Below are 12,864 nucleotides of genomic sequence, written 5' to 3'. Positions count from 1 at the left end.
GCTACAGGAAACCAAACTTCTCTGGTAAGGCCCTTACCAACTTCTGATGCTGGCAGAGATACTGGTATTTAATAAAAATTGTATAGCTTACTGTGACCTAGATACTTAAATGGATAAGTTTGTCAGAGGTTTAGTGCAGTGTCTACTTCTGGAACAAATGAGAAGTGTCCTGGAGAGCATTAGACTGACCAGTGTCAGCTCCACATTGGGATGCTGGAATTGGTGAAGATCCCATAAACTTGTCCCAAAGGTTCAACCTTTTCTGTTTCTCCTCACAAAAGTCAGGTTAGACCAAATGAACGTGAGGGAGCTCTGCTAGAGAGACTTTTCCTGGCCCTTTATGTCACTGAGGGATAAAAGTCTCAGACTTTTATCTTACAGCTGCCATCAGGGAATAATCCCAAGTGAATTCCAAGCTTCTCCATAGTGCCTGTTCTCTAAAAGGGATTCAAGCCAACGTTATCCCAAATTTACAGACTGAGCTTGAGCTGCACATCAGGACCTGTCCACTTGGGATCGTGTCACCTCCAAGCTCTTGCTGGATTCCTGAAGCTCAGAAAAATCATTGTTTTCCATATTAATGAGCAGGAGATAATCAACTTCTGGGGGTGGTTGGCAGTCAGTACACTCAGAAGAGTGTCATGGCTTTTTGGTCATTGAAGGCTTTATAAATGATGAATTCTTTTTGGATGGATGAAGGCTTGATGAGGAACTCCTGGTGGAAATTGTAAGGAATTTGGGTACATATCAGATTATAATTAGCACATTCTCATTTTTTTTTAACATTAAAGACAATGGCTTTATGTAGGAGAACAAATATTCTGGAGTCTCCAGTGAGCTACCAGTAACTGTATTTTTGGGGGGGAATGTTTGATAAAATCTCTATTCAGTGTGATAATAAATGTACCCAGTAAAGCTTTTGCTGCTTGATCTGCACCCAGTGTCTGCACTGGCTTTTCTCCCTTGCATCCACATGCTTTTATCACTTGGATAGGATGCCTGAATTATTCTTATGGATTAGAATGCCACTTAAGAAGGAGGAATTTGCAGCTTATTGCCTCCCCCTGTCTGTATCTCAGTATACCTTGGGATATACCAAGATTTGCTTGAATATTATGCTTAACAGCAGGGATGGATGGAGGCTGAAAAGATAATGCAACAAGACCTTGGAATTGTGAGTCTGAGAAAGGTGTTTTGACTCCATCCCCAGATGATGTGGGAATTTCCTGAAGTTCCTTAGTTTATCTCCTCCTTCAGTGAGAGTTTTCTAGGTCAGCGCTTCCTGAACCAGGGAATAAGGCCATGGCAAATGTGCTGCAGATGGGCCATAAACCCATCCTGAATGGTGGCAGGTTAACAGATATCATCCCAGGGATGATTCATATTTAGGGAAAAACGTTTGGAGCTGATGAGGGTGTGTGTTCTGAGAAATGGAAGGGCTTGGAGTGAACAGTGTGAGGAAAATGTGGGAGCTTTATTTATTCATGTCGTTCCTGTAGAGTGAATCTCCCCCATGGTCTTGTGAGATCCCACCTGGAATGCTGCTTCCAGCTCTGGGAACCCCAGCATCGGTGTGTGGAGCTGCTGGAGAGAGCCAAGAGGAGGGACATAAAGATGGTCCCAGCTCCTCTGCTCTGGGGACAGCCTGGGGGAGCTGGGGCTGGAGAAGAGAAGGCTCCAGGGAGAGCTCAGAGCCCCTCCAGAGCCTAAAGGGCTCCAGGAGAGCTGGAGAGGGACTGGGGACAAGACTGGGAGGGACAGGAGCCAGGGAATGGCTCCCAGTGCCAGAGGGCAGGGCTGGATGGGATCTTGGGGATGAGAAATTGTTCCCTGGCAGGGTGGGCAGGGGCTGGGATGGAATTCCCAGAGCAGCTGGGGCTGCCCCTGGATCCCTGGCAGTGCCCAAGGCCAGGTTGGACACTGGGGCTGGAGCAGCCTGGCACAGTGGGAGGTGTCCCTGCCATGGCAGGGGTGGCACTGGGTGACTTTCAGGTCCCTTCCAAGGCAGGAATTGTCAGTCAGGTTCCGTGTGGAGCCGTGCAGAGTCAGCAGGGCAGTGACCAAACTGCAGCTGGGCTTTCAGCACTGCAGCCCTGACTCACAGCAGGGCAGTGCCAGGTGTGGCACAGGGAGGGCTCTGGCAACACAGCAGCCCCATCAGCATCACCTTTGGCTTTTGGGAGACTTCAGCCTAAAAATAGTGATTTTAGTGAAATAATTCTGTTTATTCCCATGGAGTTGAATGCAGCTGATTGTCTTGGAGCCTGAACCTGGCCACTGTCAGCTTTCAAAGCTGATGAACTTCACAGGAACTGCTGTTTGAGGGTGTGTTGTGCAAGGATTTTAACCTGGTGTTTCTATCTTAACATGTCTGGAGAAAGCTGGGACTGGTGTGGTGTTTTCCAAGTTAAAAGGAGCTGGAAGAGCAGCTTGAGAGGACCCAGCTATGTCTGTCCAGTCTAAATCTGAGTAATAAAAGGCAAAGGTTTGCATTGCAGTGTCAGTGGGAGCTGCCAGAGGGGCAGCATTTAAACAGCAGTTCCTGGTGTGTTTGAAAAGGTCCAAAAGTCCTTAAAAATGCTCACAAACCTATACATGGCTTAAAAAAAAAAAAGCCACTAACCCAGAATCTTACAAAATTGCTCCATTTCTGTACAGAGCCAGCCAGCACTTACACCTTGGAGTGACTGGGTTTGTGTGCTTGGTTATTTTATTGTTTTATGGGTTTTGTTTGGTTTTGTGTCTTAATTTGTTTCTTAATTTTCATACATACCTATCTCCATGTAAGAAAATATTTTGGAAACTCTCAAGATTAAAGGTACTGCTGTACCAGGGCAACAAACATCTACATTGTTATACTTGAAATAAGTAACTTTAAATCTTAGAGAGCAGCACCAGGACTGTCATGTACCAAAATGGAGCTGGAGAAGTTTTCTTTCATTTAAACATGGGACAGCAGCTGCACAGAATCTTCATAAATATAGAAAGTATTTCTGTTTGTTGTGGTCTGAGTTAGGTTGGTTTTGATTTTTCCAGCTCTAGTCCTGGATGAAAAAGTTCAGGTGGCTGCACCTGAGTCCCCTCCCTTGCCAAGTCTCTGAGAAACAGAGCCCAGTTTGTAAATAAAGAGTACAACCAAAAATGAGAGGAGTAGCAGTAACCACTAAATTGAGAGAACAATCAGCTGTAGGAATATCAAGGTTGCAGTAAAAATCTGTAAATTTAGTGGTTTGGCCACGTTCTGTGGAAACTTGAGGCAGCTTTAGGTGTTCCTGTAATTCTTCTTCCTTTGTGGCTCAGAAATTCAGGGAGAAGTGGGAAGGTTGTGCTCCCTTGGGACTTCTGGCTCTGAAGTTCTGAAGTGATGAATGCAATTCTGTAGCAGGGCATGTTTGGCTTTGCATTTCTCAAGTTCTTTTCCCAACCACAAGGAACAGAAACAGTTTTTGTACATGGAATTGTTGGCCTTGTTGAGGGCATCTGTAGGGAAAAAAATACCTGCAGAAAAAAATCTCAGCTCTGCAAAAAATTTCATATTCCTCTGGATAAACTAATTTACAGCCCTCGTGTACATTCCACTTTGGAACTTGACTTTATTCCCATGCTCCTGATACTGCAGGGGATGGGCTGCAAGAGCTGTAGCATCTTTTCCTTTTGTTTGGTGGAGGGAGGGGAATGCAAATCCAGTGGTTTGACTTTTGTCTGGCACTATTAAGTGGGTGGAAAAAGGAGCCACTCCCCCCTCTAATTGGACGTTCCTTATAAGGTCAGTGGACTGGAAATATTTGAAGTTTGTGCTTCTAAAATTAATTTTTTTTTTAGTCAGTGAGTAAGTAAAGCATCAGATGCAAATTATCTAAAAAATCTCAAGTATTTCAACCTTTGTTGTGGGGTTTTTCTTCCCCTCCTCTCCCCCCTCACTGTGTCAGTTTAATTCTCTCTAAAACCACAGGCTTTATTCTGGGGTTCACATGAATTAATGAATATTTTAAAAAACAAATCCTGACTTCTCTGGCTGGATGGGTCAGTTATAAATTTAACATTTCAGTTCCTTCAGACACCTGGGAAGCAATTCATGTTTAGAAGTGATGCATTTCCTAAACGGGCTGTAAAAAACCCGTGTATTATAGAAGAATGGGTGTGTTATAAATCAGGTATTTCAGAGACTCAACCTGCCTGGGTTAATCCTGCTGTGACATCACTGCTCTGTGGGTGATAAAATCACACTTGGTTGTGTTTTAGGTGCATTTGAGGGGATTTTGACAGCACCACTGCACATCTGCATCTCAGCTTAGAGCACAGAGCTGGGGTTAAGGATTGGGGGTTTCTTCCTCTCCCCATTCCCCCAGTGCACTTTGCTGAGTGCCCCTGTCCCACTGCAGCTGCAGCAGGGCAAGGGCAGAGGCTGCCTCACTTCTGCTGCTGCTGGAGAGAAATCCCTGCTCTGCTGCAACCGCAGTTGTGCTGTGCCAGCTCTGGAATTGGGTGAGAATTGGGTGATTTCAGCAAAGCTGCTTCCACGAGCTTTCACACCTCACCGATGGCTTCTGGCATCACGTGGTGTAAATTCAGCGTGAGAGTGAAAGCAGTCATTCACAGCATCTTCCTTTCAGAGGAACCAGTGCTTTTGGAACGCTGAGAATCATTTGCAGCACACAAAAAAACCCCCCATGGTTGGGCGTGTTTTGGTTGAGCTGTGCTTGGTTGGTGAGCATCTCACACGTCCTGATGTGGAAACTCCCAGTGCAGCTCCTCAGGAGGATGAGGGTGTGCTGGGCAAGTCTGCTATCATCTCATTTTGCTGGTTGTTGGCTTTCCCCCAGTGATGTAGGAGAACGCTTAATTCCCAAATTTTAATGTTCCCTTTCCACGTTTAAGAAGGAGAAGCCTGCCCCCCGTATGTGAGGGTGAGCTGCCATCAGAAAGTGACTCTGCTCATGGCTCTCTAGAATACACACAGTCACCTGAAGAGAGGTACTTTATTTTTATTGAATTATGAATTTTAAAACCTAAAGACGATGAGTTTTAAAACCTTTGCCCAGAGCAGCTGTGGCTGCCCCTGAATCCCTGGAGGTGTCCCAGGCCAGGCTGGATGAGGCTTGGAGCAGCCTGGGACAGTTTAGGGTGTCCCTGCCCAGGGATGATCTTGAGGGTCCCTTCATCCCAAACCATTCCATCATTCCCTGATTCTGTAGTCCTGCAGTAGCTGCTGTTTCAGTGAAAACATTCAGCTAAAAAGAGTTCCAGAATCCCATAGAATTTAAAACTGGAGAAGGGAATCTGTGACTTCTTTGGGAACAGGACAGATGTGTGCTGATCACAAATGAATTTATCTGTGGTTTAATACATTTGCTGTGGGGTACATAGGAACCTGCAAGTGCCCAGAAAGGGAAGGGCTATATTAGACTTTTATGCTGGAATCATAATTTACTTTTAATTTTCTGCTTTGATTTTGCAGGTGAAGCCCTGTTGTTGTACAAAGCAGAACTCAGTACAGCTTGGCCATTTTTTTTCCTTTTTCATTCCCATGAATTATTCCTTAGCTAAATCATCACCTATGTTGGTCACAAGGGCAGCAGTGAATTTGGGTGTGTTCAGCTTTCAAACGGGTGCTAATTTGGACATTAAACACGCGGGATTTCCCTGGTAACAAAGCACCAGCATGTGCTGGGTGCTGGCAGAACAATGATTCTGAAATTCCTCAGCTTTGTCCCTCTGGGAAGCTGTCAGTCACTGAGCACCCTGGCAGATTTATTAATCTAATTCCAATTGCATTGATTGTACTTCACATTTCACTGTGCAGTGTTTGAAATAAAACACCCAATCTGTGCCTTGGAAGAATCTTTTGCTCAGTTTGTCTTACACCAAACCTCATCACTGGTTGCCTCTGCAGAGTTCAGATGTCTAAATCCATTATATTCCAGTATGTTAATAACTCCAGTTTCATGGTGGGTACCTCAGGATAATTTTCCTAGTAAATAAATAAAAAAAATTGGTTTCTAAGTAAGTATTTATATTTTATGTTGCTAGCAACAGGCCTGCCTGTGTTCACCGAAGGTCAGTGACCTGAATTATGTTCAGCTCTGCCAGCAGTGTGTGTAGTCATGAGAAATGCAGGGGTTTCTCTGTATTCCACCAGTATGACTTCAAAAATTACAAAATAATCTTTTCACAGAGGAAAAATTTGAATGTGGCCTTGCAAAAAGATTCCATATTGAATTTTACAATACAGCAATCCTGAATAAGGAAAATAAGTCCCTCTGAAGGGTTTTAATTAGGAAAATGTAAAAAGTAAACCCCTCCCCAGCAGACTTCTCTTTTAATTAAATTTTCATGTTAATAATGGGTTTTGCACTTTAACTGTTAGGGGTTTAGAAATCTGATTGCTCTGAACCCAACTTTGATCTGCACTGAACCTATTGATGTGTGCTGGGTATTGAGTTTTGCAGGAATGGATGGATGCTCCTAAGGAATACAGGGAATAAAACTTTAATTCTCCAAGAGGCTAGCAGGGAAAGCAGGCCTGGGCTGTGAGGAGGAGTCAGAAACGTGAGGAAGTTTTGTTATTCGGTGTTCCCCATGTCCACAGTGCTGTGGATGTTAGCTGGAGTGGAACTGCTCGGCATCCCCGGTGTGCCTGAGCCTGGTGTGACTCCACACCGGGATTGCTCAGGGGCAGGGAGTGCCTCTGCACGGGGATCCCATCCCTGGCTCTCAGCAGATCCAGGAGGAAAGCAGGAAACAAAAGCACGAGGTAGAGTTTTAGCACAGATGATTTCTAAGAATTGCTCTCTTTGTTTAGGTAAAAGACTTCAGCTTTTATTCTGTGTGCTCTACCACTTTCAGTAATTTGCTTTTTAACACCTTTCCTGTCAGCTGTTCCTTCCTCTCCTCCTTTATTTCCAATTCACTTCTGTTCTGTACTGGTAAGGAGATCAAACTGGGTTCCTGAAGCCCAGTAAATGTTATTACTGAGGGGATTCTTCTAGTAATGATCTTACAGACTGTGTGATGAGTAGGATTTGCTCTTGCCTCCTCTTCTCATCAGTTTATTATCTAAACCAGGAAGCCTTTGTGCAGGCTGTCTAAAAGGCCTTTGCTTTAAGGACTTGGCAGTGCAGGCACAGCTGAGGACACTGAGTTAAGGTGCTGTCCCTGCAGCCATGGGGTGCAGTTTGCTTGTACCTGTTAAAAAAAACCCTAAAATTGTTACTTTTTTATGTTGTGTGACACTGTTACTGTCACAGGGACTCACCTGCTCTGGGCTCTGCTAAGATTTCAAACATCTCCTTGGAAAACAGGACTCCACCTGCTTTTCCACTCTGGAATTCTGCAGTTCTCCAGGATGGGCCGATGGAGAGCTGAGAGGAGACTGAGGCAGGGGTGGATCTGTGTTCCTGGTCAGCTCTGAAATGCACAATGTGTTGATTCCTGTTAATAGCCTGTTAATGACTTTCTCACATCAGCAGCTCTTCTTTAAGTGTTGGTACCTCTTAAAGTGTCTTCGAAATTCTGAAATAACTCCCGGCTCAGTGCTTACCTCTGCAGCTGCTTTGGGAGCTGAGCATTCCCACTCTGGAATGGGCAGGAGGCACTGCTTGAACACTGCAGGATATTTTGGCTGAAAATTGCTCAAACTCTGGTCATAGTTTGGACTAAGCTGGGTCAGGATTGAAACTGGTCTTGCACTGGTGGCACTGGGAGGGGGTCAGGCAGTGCTTGAGCTTCAGGGGGGTAAAGACAAGAGAGTCCTTCAGTCCTTGAGCTGCTGCTGCTGGCAAAGGCTTCCTGTAATCCTGCTGTAAACCCAGGGGTGCTGCAGGTAAAGGGAAAAAAGGATATTGGCCCGAGAGAGATTTCAGAGCTGGGACTGAGGCTCTGCAGCCTCAGGGCACCTGTGTGGGATGGACAGACCTGGTGATCCAGGACTTGGAGCTGCTGCAGAGAGCCCAGAGGAGGCTCCAGGATGAGCAGAGGGCTGGAGCAGCTCTGCTGGGAGGAAAGGCTGGCACAGCTGGCATTGCTCACCTGCACAGGAGAAGCTTTGGGCTGAGCTCAGGGTGGCCTTGCAGGGCCTGAAGGAGCCCCAGGAAAGCTGGAGAGAGACAATTCCCAGGGGATGCAGGGACAGCACACAGGGAATGGCTTAACACTGAAAATTTACAAGTTTAGGCTGGATATTAGGAAAAATCCTTCCCTGGCAGGGTGGGCAGGCCCTGGCACAGGTGAAGCTGGGGCTGCCCCTGGATCCCTGGCAGTGCCCAAGGCCAGGTTGGACACTGGGGCTGGAGCAGCCTGGCACAGTGGGAGGTGTCCCTGCCATGGCAGGGGTGGCACTGGATGATCTTTAAGGTTCCTTCCAACCCAACCATCCCGGGATTCCACTGTCAGTTTGTTTAAAGAAAAGTTTGCTCTTCCTTCTTGTTGGCTGTTGAGTCCCAGGGCTCTGAGCTGGCTCTGTGGGCTCAGCTCACTGTGGGAGGTGTTCCCTCTGCACCTCTCACTCAAACCAAAGTGATTTAGGCACCAGAGTGCCCAGTTTGTAGGACCTGCTGTGGCCTCAGCAGTGCCCCTGGCAGCTGTGGATGTGGCAGTGCCATCCCAGGGCTCTGTGGAATTGTGGCCATGAAAAGGCTGAGGGTTCAGGGGGCCACAACAGCACAAGTTCACCTGCTCCTACACAGATCCAACAAGAGCTCCTTGTCCTCCTGCCCCTTCCCTGTGGTGTGAGTGACTCTGGAGTGGCACAGGGACAAGGCCAGCGTGGTGGCAGGAGGGCAGGCAGGCCCAGGGTGGGCTGTGCGGGCTCTGGGCTCTCATTGTCGGCGGGAAATGGAGCGAACGGCGCTCGCTGCTCGCACTGCAGGGGCTGAGAGCGTTTTAGGCTGCTCACACTTGCCTGCAGTTACATATTTCAGGAGGTGTTTAAATAATAATAACTCTCCAATTCCAGCTGGTCAGTCATTTGCAGAGTTCTCTAAAAGTCTCAGGAATTCTGAGTGGGTTTGGTGTTTCCATAGGTTGTACAGTACCAATGATTGGTGGAGAACAAGTGAAAAATAAATGCTTGGGAAATACTTTGACCAGTCGTAGTTGCTGGGTGTTGTGTTTGGGGTTTTAATTTAATTTTTTTTGTTCATAATCCTGCTATTCTTCTTAATTCCTGTTGGAGTTTTCTTAAAAAAAGACAGAAATATATAATAATTATTATAATATATAACATATAACATATATATGTATATATAACATATATGTATGTATATAATATATAATACGTAAAATATAATATAATATAATATAATATAATATAATATAATATAATATAATATAATATAATATAATATAATATAATATAATATAATATAATATAATATAATATAATATAATATATAATATATGTAATATGTAATATATAGACAGGAACTCCTGTCTTTATATCTCTGTCTATGGAAGATCCAGTTTTATTTTTCTGAGCATATTTTAATTATTTGCAGGAAGTTGAAGCTAATTTAATGTCATCAGGCTCTGAGGAGAAATGAACTTTAACATTTAGGAATTGATATGCATTTGTAGTTCTGTGTCTTGGAGATGTGGGAAAATCCCACAAGTTCAGTTGTGTTTTAGAAATACTGTACTGAATTCCTGTGAAATTCCAAGCATTTAAGGGCTTGGCAAAGATGGGCAACTGACAATTTTTTGGGATGATGTTAATTTTGAGATTTATTCAGTGGCCAGTTGAAATTGAAGTTAATACTTGCCATTTTGAAACTTGGAAAGTTTTTCTAAAACCAGGTATTAGAGAATAAGTCTTTGGCATGCTTGTCTTTGCTTTTCCTGTTGGAAAACTTTATTTTCAGTTTGGATTTCCTTGGTTTAGCTCGGGGTTGAACTGGGCAGTTGTGGCTGCAGTTTAAGAAGTTTATTTCTGTTTTTTCTCCCTTTTTCAGTGTTGTTTGCTGCTGGACTCCCCCTGTCCCCACAACCCCGCAGGATGATATGAGACTTGAAAGAAGACGATGCATACAGGTGATTTATATTTAGAATTTTTAACAATGAAAAATGATGGATGTTCTTGATGTGCTTCTTGTTGCTCTTCCATTCTCTATCCCCCCAAATGATGTTGTTCCAACCCAGCAGAATATTGAAGAATTTTGGAATCTTTCTTTGCCCTTTCAAAACTCTTCTGCAGCTTGGAAAACTCTCCTTCTTCCAGGAAGAAAATGGTTTTCCTGAATGGAAATATTGTTTTCAAAGTTTTGATGGGAATGCTTCTGAAGGTGCTGATTGATATTTTTCGGAAGTTCTCCCATTTTTTGGCTAATCAAAACTCCTGGAAGTGCCAAGTGTATTTGCAGCTTCAATGGCTGATTTTTCCTTTTGCTGGAAATGCAGTTCATATTTCAACAGGGAAAATCACAAACATAGAAACAGAATAAAACCGAATTTGTCCAAGAGGGTTGCTCTAATTTTTTATACCCAAATGCCCTTATTTCAACCAGATCTTTGGTTTGCTTGTTCAGCTTTAAACCCCAGGAATCCTTAGGGCTGGAAGAAAAAGCACCAGGCAGATTTGTGTGTGCATGCAGCTCGTGTCCTGATTGACAGTTTTCAGTTGCATCAGCTGTTGGTGCATAAACAGCTTTGGAGGGTCTGTTTACATGGAGCCTTTGGATTGGGACCAAGATGCTGGAAGTGGAGATTTCATTCCCTGAAAACCAAACATCTCTCATTCCACTCCCATGTTTGTGAGTTGTGTGCTGAAAGCTCAAGTCAAAGCGGTCTAAAGAATTCTAAAATTAGGTTGGGCAAAGGAGAGGAGAAGGAAAAACTTCTCCAAAGGGATATTTCATTTTCATGTTTCATTTTCAATATCTTAATCTAGAGGATCAGCATTAAAAGTGTAGAAAATTGATGTCCCATCAGATTTGGGGAGCTCTGTGTAGTAGGCAGTGACAGATTAAAATAGAACCTAAATATTGAGAAAATGTTTTGAAAGCTTTAAAAATACTCATCCCACAACTGAAAGGAGAGATAATGTTATGAAATTGTACCTTCTGTGTGACAGTGTTTGAGAGAACTCAGTTTCTCATTGCAATACATTACTCTGATTTAAAACTTCCAACTTAAGCACTTTCAGTTTTGGTCAGAATTTCTGATGGTGTTGAGCTTGTAAGAATTATGAGCTTGCAGAATTGAAATGGATACAAGATTTTGAAATTTCAGTGGTAATTCTGTCTCCTGCAGCCCAAATTCTTTATTTACAAGTCCCTTGATAAACACAGATGAAAAACCAGGACAAAGACCTTTATGCCTGTGATGTGTTGGAAGTTAAAAAACTCAGATTTATTTGCATTTTCTGTTTATTAGGAGAGCCAGGCTTGGTGTGCTGGGGTTCTGAGAATGAACAAGATTTGCAGGCCTTAAAATGAGACAATTTTGTGCAGTGACAGGAGGAGTCATTTGGTGACTCTGCTGATCTTGGTCTCAAGTTCAAAGTGGCTGGGGAGAGCTCAGGCCTGAAATTGAAAGGTTTTGTGGTTCTTGGGGATGGCTCTCTTGCATTTTCAAAAGGTTTCTCGAGAGTGATTGATCAGAGGTGCCTGGTAATGTCTAAACTACCTCTGGTTAAAGCAGGGAAGCTTCTCTTTCTGTTAATGGGCTTCACTTTATTGTCCTGGAAGCTGCTCTAAAGCCCTGCAGTTAACCACAGCAGAACTGGGGAAACAATCCCCTAAAGAAGATTTTTTCTCTTCTGCCATGGAATACTTTAATTTTAGATCACCACTTAGGCTGAAAACACAGAAATGTATTAAGGTCCACTGCTTTAAAAAAAAAAAAAAAAAGTGAAAATTTGAAGAAATGGGGATATTAAATGCTGGTTTCCAGTTTGAATCACCAGGAAAACAAATTTGCAGCACATTGAACTTCTCTTTTTGCCCTGTATAATATGGGGGACACCCAGCAAAAAGGCACTTTGCTGTTTGGAGAACTGAAAGATTTTCAGTAATTTTATTGATGATCTGGAGCAGGGGATCGAGTGCACCCTCAGTTTGTGGGCAGCACCAGTTTGGGCAGGAGTGTGGATCTGGAGAGTGGGAAGGCTCTGCAGAGGGGTCAGGATGGGATCCATGGGATGAGGCCAGGGGGGTGGGGGTCAGCCAGGCCAGGGCCAGTCCTGCCCTTGGGTCACCCTTGGGGAGCTCCAGGCTGGGCAGAGGGGCTGGAGAGCTGGAAAAGGCCCTGGGGGTGCTGCTGACAGGGGCTGGACACGAGCCCAGGGGTGCCCAGGTGGGCAAGAGGCCCCTGGCAGCTGGGCTGGATGAGGAATTGTGTGTCCAGCAGGAGCAGGGCAGGGATTGTCCCTCTGTGCTGGGGTCCCTCCAGGGCTGGGTCCAGTTCTGCTCCTGCAGGAGAGCCCTGGAGGGGCTGGAGCGTGTCCAGGGCAGGGAATGGAGCTGGGAAGGGGCTGGAGAATTCCTGAGGGAGCTGGGAAGGGGCTGGAGAATCCCTGAGGGAGCTGGGAAGGGGCTGAGCCTGGAGCAGAGGAGGCTCAGGGGGCCCTTGTGGCTCTGCACAAGTCCCTGCCAGGAGGGGACAGCCAGGGGGGTCGGGCTCTGCTGCCAGGGCACAGGGACAGGAGCAGAGGGAACGGCCTCAGGCTGGGCCAGGGCAGGCTCAGCTTGGCCAGCAGCAGGAATTTGCCCATGGAAAGGGTGCTCAGGCCTTGGCAGGGGCTGCCCAGGGAGGTGCTGCAGTCACAGCCCTGGGAAATGGTCAGAAACCTGTGGATGTGGCACCTGAGCTCGTGGTCTAGAGAAGGACCAGGCAGAGTTGGGTGATGGTTGGACTTCTGTGGTCTCAGGG

General features: G+C 45.2%; 1 protein-coding gene across 1 annotated transcript in view; it reads left to right on the top strand.

Annotated features, from left to right (window-relative positions):
* The window catches only part of DYRK1A (dual specificity tyrosine phosphorylation regulated kinase 1A), a 76,693-nt gene that overhangs the window by 13,677 nt on the left and 50,152 nt on the right, over positions 1-12,864 (top strand). The window contains exon 2 of the mRNA XM_059840135.1: positions 9,948-10,026. Within this exon, the coding sequence (XP_059696118.1) occupies positions 10,017-10,026 (10 nt within the window). The 5' untranslated portion in view covers positions 9,948-10,016. The remainder of the gene's footprint in view (positions 1-9,947; positions 10,027-12,864) is intronic.

Source organism: Haemorhous mexicanus, chromosome 2 (genome assembly GCF_027477595.1).
Source record: "Haemorhous mexicanus isolate bHaeMex1 chromosome 2, bHaeMex1.pri, whole genome shotgun sequence".
Taxonomy (NCBI): domain Eukaryota; kingdom Metazoa; phylum Chordata; class Aves; order Passeriformes; family Fringillidae; genus Haemorhous; species Haemorhous mexicanus.
Note: the sequence above shows the minus strand (reverse complement) of the source record. Positions and strands in the feature narration are given on the sequence as shown.